The sequence below is a fragment of the Lygodium microphyllum genome, chromosome 1 (assembly GCF_053477565.2).
Source record: "Lygodium microphyllum isolate KBCC chromosome 1, Lygodium_microphyllum_v1.1.10, whole genome shotgun sequence".
NCBI classification, from domain to species: domain Eukaryota; kingdom Viridiplantae; phylum Streptophyta; class Polypodiopsida; order Schizaeales; family Lygodiaceae; genus Lygodium; species Lygodium microphyllum.
The window spans coordinates 25,675,807-25,685,270 of NC_141135.1; the positions used below are offsets into that span (position 1 = coordinate 25,675,807).

At 38.9% G+C, this 9,464-nt stretch overlaps 1 protein-coding gene across 1 annotated transcript; it reads right to left on the minus strand.

Annotated features, from left to right (window-relative positions):
• Positions 1–5,592: 5,592 nt before the first annotated feature.
• FBS4 (F-box family protein) lies at positions 5,593–8,538 on the minus strand. Its single transcript, XM_087687304.1, has 4 exons — positions 7,598–8,538; positions 7,441–7,515; positions 7,215–7,324; positions 5,593–6,392 (listed from the first exon to the last, which is right to left on the minus strand). The coding sequence occupies exons 1-4, from the start codon at positions 8,243–8,245 to the stop codon at positions 6,137–6,139; spliced, it is 1,089 nt and encodes a 362-aa protein (XP_087543430.1). The 5' UTR covers positions 8,246–8,538; the 3' UTR covers positions 5,593–6,136.
• Between the last annotated feature and the right edge of the window lie 926 nt (positions 8,539–9,464).

The window sequence follows — 9,464 nt, forward strand, 5'->3', positions numbered from 1 at the left end:
CCAAAACTCAAAGGCAATAAGCCTAATAAGAACAATAACAAAGAAAAAGCAATGCACATGGTGTAGATGCTTCCTTTGGAAGCTTTTTCTAAATATTCAGCTATATAAGTTAGACACCAAACTAATAAGCATGAGTGTTGCTTGACTATTACACCATGGCAATCCACATTTGGACCCCGTGACTTAGTCCAAATGCAGGGTAGGATCAATGGACAATGAGTCTGTATTCTCATGGATGATGGATCGGCTCACAACTTCATTAACTATAGATTGGTTAAGAAGCTACGTTTGCCCCAAGTACCTAGTACTCATACTTTATATCGTCTCTCATGAATGGGCGTGACAAGGATGTGTGAGATACAAAATTATGTGATGTTGCATTAGAAGTGCAAGTGCATATTATGAAAATAAATTTTCAAGTTATAAACATGACTAGGGCAGATGTGGCACTGGGCAAACCAATCTAATTGAAATGATTATTTACCCATATTAGAGTTTGCTTACAATAGTACTAAGAATGTAACTACAAGGTTTAGTCCATTTGTGCTACTTATATATGGATTTCAACCTCAATCATGAGTTACAATGGGATTAGCCAATCCAACATGTCAAAGACTTTCTTCAAGATCATTTTGATATGCTAAAAGTAGCATGCTTAAATGATAAGCAAACTCAAGATCATTATAAGATATATATAGATGAACATAAACGTATGGTTACTTTTAAATAAGGTGATAAGGTCTACTTATGTGTTTCAAAACATTCAGGAAGTTCGATGTTTGGAACAATTTCTAAGTTATCTCAATGATATTGTGGCCCATTTAAAGCATTAAACATATTGGTGAAGTTGCATATAAATTAGATCTACCATCCTCTAGTAGAGTCCATCCAATCTTCACATTAGCCAATTGCGAAGGCGACTTAGTATTTATGATATTTTGGTGGACCAAGGAGCATTAGTAAAAATTATTGAGCCATCAATTCAACCTCATGAACCAAAATGAATCTTAGATTTCCATTAGCATTTTATGCATTGCCGTCATGTTCAAAAACAAGCTTTGATCAAGTAAAAGGATAGACTTAGAAAGTTTTACTTGAGAGAACATTATTATACTCAAGAAATGATTTTTCACTTTTATTTTTGAGAACAAAGACACTTCCAAAAGGGGAGAGTAATGTCAGGACAAGGGTCTTGAGTGGACACAGTTTGTAGGATAGCTCAACTATAGTGCTAATAGTAGGTAATTGACCATTATGTTAAGGTATTGATGAGGTTAAGGGGTCAAGAGATAGTCTACATTAGGGCACAAGGATATATGGACCAAAGGGTCCAAGGATAGGCGATCAATGTGAATCGACTCACTAAAAGTGGAGGTCTAAAAATACTCCATGGATTTGTCTAAAGATACCAATGCAACGCTAAAAGAGGCTATCATCTTGAGCGGCTAGGAGGTTAATCGAGCATTTCCTAACTTGTATACTTGTGAAGGCAAGGCATCCGCGTGTGCATGATAATTATCTTCAGTGGTTGAACTTCTATAAACTTGGTTTTTGTAAACATCATCTTTTGGGTAAACAAACTAAATTGTCACATAATAGAGGTATGGTACAAGAATATCAAAGTGCTTAGATTTGGTTCATAGTGATTTGTGTGGGCCTATACCCACGATCTCATTGGGTAGAGCTTTGTATTTTATCACATTTATATGTGATGCTACAAGGAAGGTTTGGGCTTACCCTCTTCATAAGAAGAGTGATGTGCTTGATGCATTTAAAAAGTTTTTAGAGTTTACAAAGAATCAATCAAGTAAAAATCTTAAGTGATTTAAAACTAACAATAGTGGTGAATATACCTCATGCATTCAAAAACGTTTGTATGTAGTGATGGTATCAAGAGAGTTGATATCTCCACAAAATCCTACTCAAAATGGTATTGATGAGAAAATGAACATAAGCATTTAATGAAGGGTTCATAGTATACTCTCTAATGCTTGCCTCACTAATGGATTTTGGGTTGAAACTGTAAAGACAACAATGCATTTGATCAATAGGTTACCTAGCAAGCCATTGGATGGCAAAATTCTAGAGGAGTTATGGTCTACAAAGAGGTCTATTTATGATCACTTATGTGTCTTTGGCTATGATGCATTTTTGCATGTACCTAAGAACAAGCTTGATCCTAAGATTCTTAAATATTGGGCTATCACTAATAAGATTCTAAATCTAAGAAGGTAGTATGCAACCATGATATTTGTTTAATGAGGATAAGATGCATACACAACCCATCAAAATAGTTGAGATCCATATGGTAGTATTCTAAGAGGATGGACCACCACCACATGAGTATATACGTGTTCCACATAATGCAGAGCTTCAACAACCTACTAATGTTAAGGTGGGAGTGCCATAAGCATGTGGACAACTTCATGTTTTACATGATGGAGAGATGGGATAGCCATAAGCTCTTATTAAGCTAGCTTTAGGATAGTCTACAAGGGTTTCTAGACTACTAGATACATGTGCTTCATCTCTAGAATATGTTGTGGTGGACATTGAGCCTTAATGTTGCATTGATACAATGATTAGGGAGGATAATCATAAATGAAAGAGGTCTATGCATCTAGAGATGGATCTTTTGGTAAAAATTCCTTCATGGAAGTTGACTCATTTTCCTAAGGGCAAACATGCACAACATACAAGTAGGTCTATAAGTTGAAGGTATCTCTATCTGATGTGGTGCCTAAATACAAGGTACTCTTGATGGCCAAGGGATTCAAGTAGGAGAAGGGGATTGACTTTGATGGGATATTCTCACCAATAGTTAAGATGACCACCCTTCATCTGGTACTTACATTGGTTACAAAAGAGGACATATAGTTCATTCAAATGGATTTTTAGATAGCTTTTTTACACAAGGACTTACATGAGAATATTTATATGTAGCAATCTAAAAGATTTGTTGTGAAAGGCAAAGAACAATTGGTGTGTATCCTATATAAGAGATTACATGGTTTAAAATAAACTTCCATGGAATTGTACAATAACTTCAATGTCTTTATGTAGTCTAAATGGTACACTAAAAGTGTAATTATTGCCTATATACTAGAAGGCTAGGATGGTAGCCTCATGATTTTATTTATATGGGTGAATAACACGATAATTTCTAGGAAGTCAATCGTGGATGTAGATGCACTAAAGAAAATATAGAAATCACATGATACAACAAACAAAATTGGAGTAGAAAACACACAACAAATATAAAAAGAATAACCCGTGGACTTCCATTATAAAGCTTAGATAGTGACCCAAAGATGGATTATAGATGAAGAGCTTAAGGATAGCTAAAAGAACTATGATTGGGTGACAATGGCTTTAGAGGAATTTTCCTTTAATAGCTCCAAAAAATGAAATCTTTGACATGAAAGAATTGAAAATTGATGGTTACATTTAATATACACATTATATAGGGTGAAGGCAAAAAATACTATGTCTTAATTACTATAAAAAAGTACTTCAATATTAAGAGAAAAAGTCAATCAATGTGTCCTTTAAAGAAAATAACCCCAAGTTAGATAAGCAAAAGGCTAAAATGACTAAGATTCCTTTTGTATCTATAATTGGTAGCTTGATGTACATTATGATTGTGATTACATGTCTAAACATTGCCTATGCAACTAGTGGTTAGCAAATATATAACAAACCCTTGCACAAAGCATTCCAAGGCAATTCAAAATATTATGATATACTTGAATGACACTAGAGATATGTGCTTATACTACAAAAAGAATAATGCATCTATTTTTAGATCTTTTCTCTAAGAGACCCTTTTATTAAGTTGTCTTTCTTTGTCTACCACTAAGACTAAGTATATTAAAACCATTGACACTGATAATCAAAGTACCAATAAATTAACATGAAACCCTATATTTTATTTTGCAAAGGCAAAACTCCGAAATAAAATATCACTTCATTAAGAATATACTCAAGAACAAGTATATTGAGCTTGTCAAAATCCATATGGATGATAGCATCCTAAATCTTCTCATGAAAAGTTTAACTTTAGTTTTACACACTAATGAGTATTAGCTAGTAATGGATAATATTTTAACTTGCCTTTTATATTCCAATTAAATCACATTAACCTTTAAGTGAGTTTGTTAAAATAAAAGACAAAATGGTCAATAGCAAAGCAAACATCCTTTATACAATCATATATAAGTGAAGATAACAAAAAATAGATGTACCATCTATTATACCCAATAAACTCTCATTTATACTCTCTCTCTCTCTCTCTCTCTCTCTCTCTCTCTCTCTCTCCCCCCTTGCACTACATAGCCTCTACCTTACATCTTGCCATTGCTTTCCTCTCAAACCTTAACTATAAAACGGCTTTCATAACTAGAAATAATCATATTAGACTTTTTCCTTGTTCCAACCATGATATGCATGAATTACCAAGCAAGGAGCAAAATACCACTTGTGGATATACAAATATCATAACAATCCACCTACTCAACTTTTAAAAATTTTATATAAATCATGTTAAATTAACCCTCCCTTGGGATATAAAAACCAAAGGCATTAAATATCACTCGAATAATAAGAGATACTTTACTCCTATAAATGCTTAATGTATGGGAAATATGTAAACTTGCTCATTTAAGAGCACACTTAAATATCAAACCTCATAATGTATACGTTAATCAAGCATCCAACAAATGCTAACAAATTGTCACAAAATTCATTGGTACTTTGATTTATAATACAAAGATACATCTTATACACTTATCACATAATTTTGTGATACATGTATACTAACAATGCAAACAAATCCATATATGAAACAACAAATTGCAATGTTTTAATAAAACGTTTAATACATAAGGTATGTAACGAACAACCGAGCCACAACCCATATACATAACCATAAGTAAGAATAAAAAACACACAATCATTCATGCATATTTACATTCTAATAGGTTACATATAAACACTCAATCATGCATGTATGTTTACATTCTAATACGCTACATATATAAGCAATGCAAGCAAAGTTCCTTCCTTGAGAAGGAATATAATTAAATTTTGTGGATTAGTATTATGTTTTTACACTTGCAAATAATATTAGGTATTCAATCCTAAGTACTATGCAAATAGGTCACATATATAAGTAATGCAAGCCTTATTCCTTGAGAAAAAATATAACTAAATTACATGATTTGTATTATGTTTTATATATGCAAATACTATTAGGTATTCGACATTAAGTACCATGCAAATAGTATTAGGGATTCAACTTTGGAAACTTCAGTTGGTAGGGATGTCAATCTTCGCATTAAAATTTCTAATTTCCAACTAGGAACATGTTCATTTAAGGGTTGCGTAAAAACAAATCAGTTAAAAGGAAAATTAATGGTTATATACGACTTTGAAAACAAACATAATTGGAAATTGATCGAGCACATAGGCATTCTTTCCAAATTGGGTATATCAATGTATTGAGCTATAATACTGCTGCCGATTGGAGCAAAAGCAGTCCAAAGAGCTATTGACGGTTACCAAAGTCCTAGTGGAGAAACAATACTTTTAAAATCAAGTGACGAAATGGCCTGCAAGATTTCGGAATATGCAGACCAAGCTCTAATACCATGAATTCAAAGTAGAGGCCAATCACTTAGCTCGAGAGTACTGACTCGCTGGGGAGCAGCATTTTCAAAGATAATAATCCCTAATGCAGTTGTAACGAATCAAGACCAACCAGAAACAAGTTTCAGACTTTCATTATTCCAAAAAGGCTCTGCAGTCAATACGTTTAGAAGGGTTTTTGGAACCTGTACACAATACATGCAATGATGCGGAGGAATGAATCGCTATAAGCTCTCTTTCCATATGATTTACTATCCATGAGACTCAGCAGCAGAGCAGCACATGTCCTTTTTAAAGCTTCAAAGTGTGCAAACTAGCACTATGTGTTGATACGTGTTGATGAGTGAGGGCTACACAGCCACAAGCGTCCAACTCAAAGGCCGGCAATTTATGGCTGGTATGTCGAATATTTTGGTAGCTCATCTGGTGCCAAAAAAACTGTACAATTCTCTTCCTTTATAAATATGTTCGTATGAGCTGTGATAAGCTTCTAAATGCTATTTTGAGCCACTGCTTGGCAGAGCTCTTCTTCATAGAAGAGCACACGATGAGAGGCAACTGCTCGAAAGGCAGGACGAGGCAACGCTGGTGGCTTTACTCTGCGGAGGCGATTGGCTGATCCATGGAATAGAGGGCCAGCCAGCTGCTGCATGTCCGCAAAAGAGATCCTTGCTTGTGCTGGCTTTGGTGCAGGCCTAGGAGCCCTCGGGGTAGGCGGCCTCGACGGTCCAGCACCTTCATTAGTTCTGCACCCAACAGATAGTACATCAGTCTATACATTAAGAACATGTTTTGGAATAAGCAGTTCGTTAAATTCAAACAGCGATCGACGATCATATTAAAGTCCAGCAGTCCTTGAGCTCAAACAGCAGAGAGGCGAGTTCCAAATCAAGATATCTGTGTCACATCAAAAGACATCTCCTTCCATTCTAACTGTGGTTTTACGACAGAGTTCACAGATTTTAGCCCGTCGCACGATGAGTAGAACGAGCAGCGACTCAGCGATTTTGTCAAGGTTTCTAATCTAGGTTCACTCCAAATACCCTTCACATTTCAGAAAGTTAGCACTCGGCCTGACACGTCTAGATGAACGAATCCGTGCAAAACACAACATACACTACTACATGACCATTGTCCACCAGGGTTATTGGACACATAACACAATGCTACCGAGTGGGGATGATGCGAAGAGTTCTATCGACTGACTGCCAGGTGCAAAACGCGAGAACAAACATTGCAGTTAGTAAAAGATTCTAGAACTGTGATGATTGAGTTGCAATCAGATGAATGTAAACGTTTGAAAACGGACAGTAAATGCGCGGCCCCGAACAAGCTCATAATATGGTGGCATTGACCTTTTATCAAAGCAGGCCACCGAGGCATTACAGCAAAATCTTATCGTCAAGTGTTTCAAAAGGGCAAATGCGTAACCTCAAACAAGACCCCGATTTAAACTGCTGCATTCCATAGTTGAAGCACATCAACAATTCGACGAGCAAAATGGCTTCATGTGTGAGTTCAACAAAAGCAGCTGCAACCAGCATAAACAAATTGGCAGGGGGTAGTACCTCGTGAAAGGCCAGTTTAAATCTGCTGTTGGAGTAATCAGCTGCAATGCTTCTTGCCTTTCTCGGTCGGGCGTAGTGAAATCAAAATGACATTGTCTTGCAATCAGAACCTGCAGAAAAAAGGATCAGCATTGAGAACCACTCGCATTGAAAAAAGCATCAGCATTGAGAACCACTCACATGCTATAAGATTCATTTTTAAATGTCACAACGGCAAACTACTTACCGCCTGACGCAGTCTTCTGCAAACGTGAAAAGCAGGCTTAAGCTGATCGTGGTGAAGGTTGCAAACAATTCGAACCTGTTGCCAATGACATTCGGCGTAAAGACGAGACATTTCTGACTGATCCGAGCCAAAACATGAGCCAATTAACAACACTCACCAGCAGCTCAAGAGGAAGCATTTCAAGCATGGAGTCACTGCTGCCAGAGGCGTCTGCTGCCACTGCACCGCTTGTGGACGGGGCGGATGTGGAAGGCTCCAAGGCCGGGGGGATGGAAGACGGCACAGGCGTCTTTGGGGCGAGCAGCTTCTTCCTCTGAGGGCAGAGAGGCCCGAAGACGCGCACAGAAGGGCCAGGTGTCATGGCCACGGCAAGCGGCGTTTGGGGCGCAGCATCTGTCGCAGAGGCCGCCATTGCAGCCCCTCCTACTGAATCGTGACCCGGCCTGTCGGCGTCGCCCGCCTCGTCTGCGATGCTCAGCCTTTTCTTCCTCTTTGCGCAAGAGCACGCGGACACCGCCGCTGTGGTGCGAGCTGCGCTCCTCTGCGCGTCCCGAAGCTGAGCTAGGGCCCCAGGCTTGAGGTAATGCAGCGGCACCTTGCTGCTCGAACTCCGCCTGCTTCTCTTCTTGTGGCCGCGCCTGCCATCGCCAGACCCTGGGGTAGAAGACGTAATGAGCCTTGATAAGGCTGAGGATCGGCTTCGGGAGGAGCGAAATAGAGATGGAAGCTTCTGAGGCTGCTGTTTCTGCAACAGGAGGTGAATGCTTGCAAAAACGAAGGGATCGGAGGAAGGATCGGGCGCCATGTCTAGGCAAGCAAGGGAATCGTACAAAACATACACAATGAGAGCCGAGTAAGAGGATGGGGGGACGAGGGGCGCCGGAGAAAGAGAATGTGCCGGTGAGCGTGTGTATGTGAGTGAGGGGAACAAAGGAGAAGGCTTGAAGCCACGAGTCCTGTGACCGGGAAGAGAATGCCGTAAGCTTTTTGGCTATGTCAATCATGCAGAAGGCAGCTTGCAGTTCAGTCAAGAAGAGGAAGGAGATGATGAGATGAAGATGATGATGAGGATGAAGACTCTCTCTCTCTCTCTCTCTCTCTCTCTCGGGTGGAGGAAAAGGGAGGGAAAACAGAAAAATATAATACTGGGGTTTTTTTTTTAAAAACAGCCGAAAATGCTCAAATGCCTTGATGTAAATATCTCCTTTCCTAATTTTTATTTTCCCTTTTTTCAAAACAAATCTCGGAAAATGGAATTGTGTAGGGCCCGCCTTGCGTTTTTTGAAAATCGGCGGTCATTTTGGAGGGAAGATGGGACAATTCACACACAAAGAGCCCCTTTTGATTCCCGCCTCTCCCTCCCGACTCCTCCGCCCCCCGTTCTTTACCGCCCTTATAGCTACCTCGCTAGTCTCACCAACTCGTATATGCATGTGGTGAAAGCACACGGTCATTCACAAATTCATGCATGAATGCATGCACGCACGCATCCAATAACCACGTAGCTTCACATGACTATATGCATTGTCAAAGTTACATCATCTACGAGCAATGCTCTTTCCACCCTCAAGTCACTAGCAAGGCACTTAGAAGGTTTCATACCCCCTAGACACACATGACGTACTGAGCAAGCTATGGCGATTTAACTACCCAGTGAAAAAACGGTATCCTGATTTTGAGACTGGCGCACATGAAGCAAGGGTAGCATCTCCTCCATTGCATCTCTATTCAATGTTCCTTGCTAATTAAACTATAAAACAATTGAACACACGATTTTCCCACAATTTACAAGCCTCCCATGGTTGAACTGCAGCAACTATGCCACACAAGAAAAGATTTCACCAAGGTAACCTTTTAGACTCCAAGGCGCATCATGTGCGAACCCTATCAACAGACCTATCAACAAAGCCTTGGAACACATCACAGCCAAGTGTGGAGTGATGTGCATGTATAGGATTAGTGCACATGAATTCACTTTCTCTCACAACTAGCGTTCCTTGCGCGTGAAGAGGAATGCTATCCCG

Coding starts and splice junctions, on each gene's coding strand:
- FBS4 (XM_087687304.1), bottom strand. CDS start 8,245: ATGGCGCCCGATCCTTCCTCCGATCCCTTCGTTTTTGCAAGCATTCAC. Junction 7,516..7,597: donor TGCTTCCTCTTGAGCTGCTG/GTGAGTGTTGTT, acceptor CATTGGCAACAG/GTTCGAATTGTTTGCAACCT. Junction 6,393..7,214: donor TTAAACTGGCCTTTCACGAG/GTACTACCCCCT, acceptor TGTTGGGTGCAG/AACTAATGAAGGTGCTGGAC.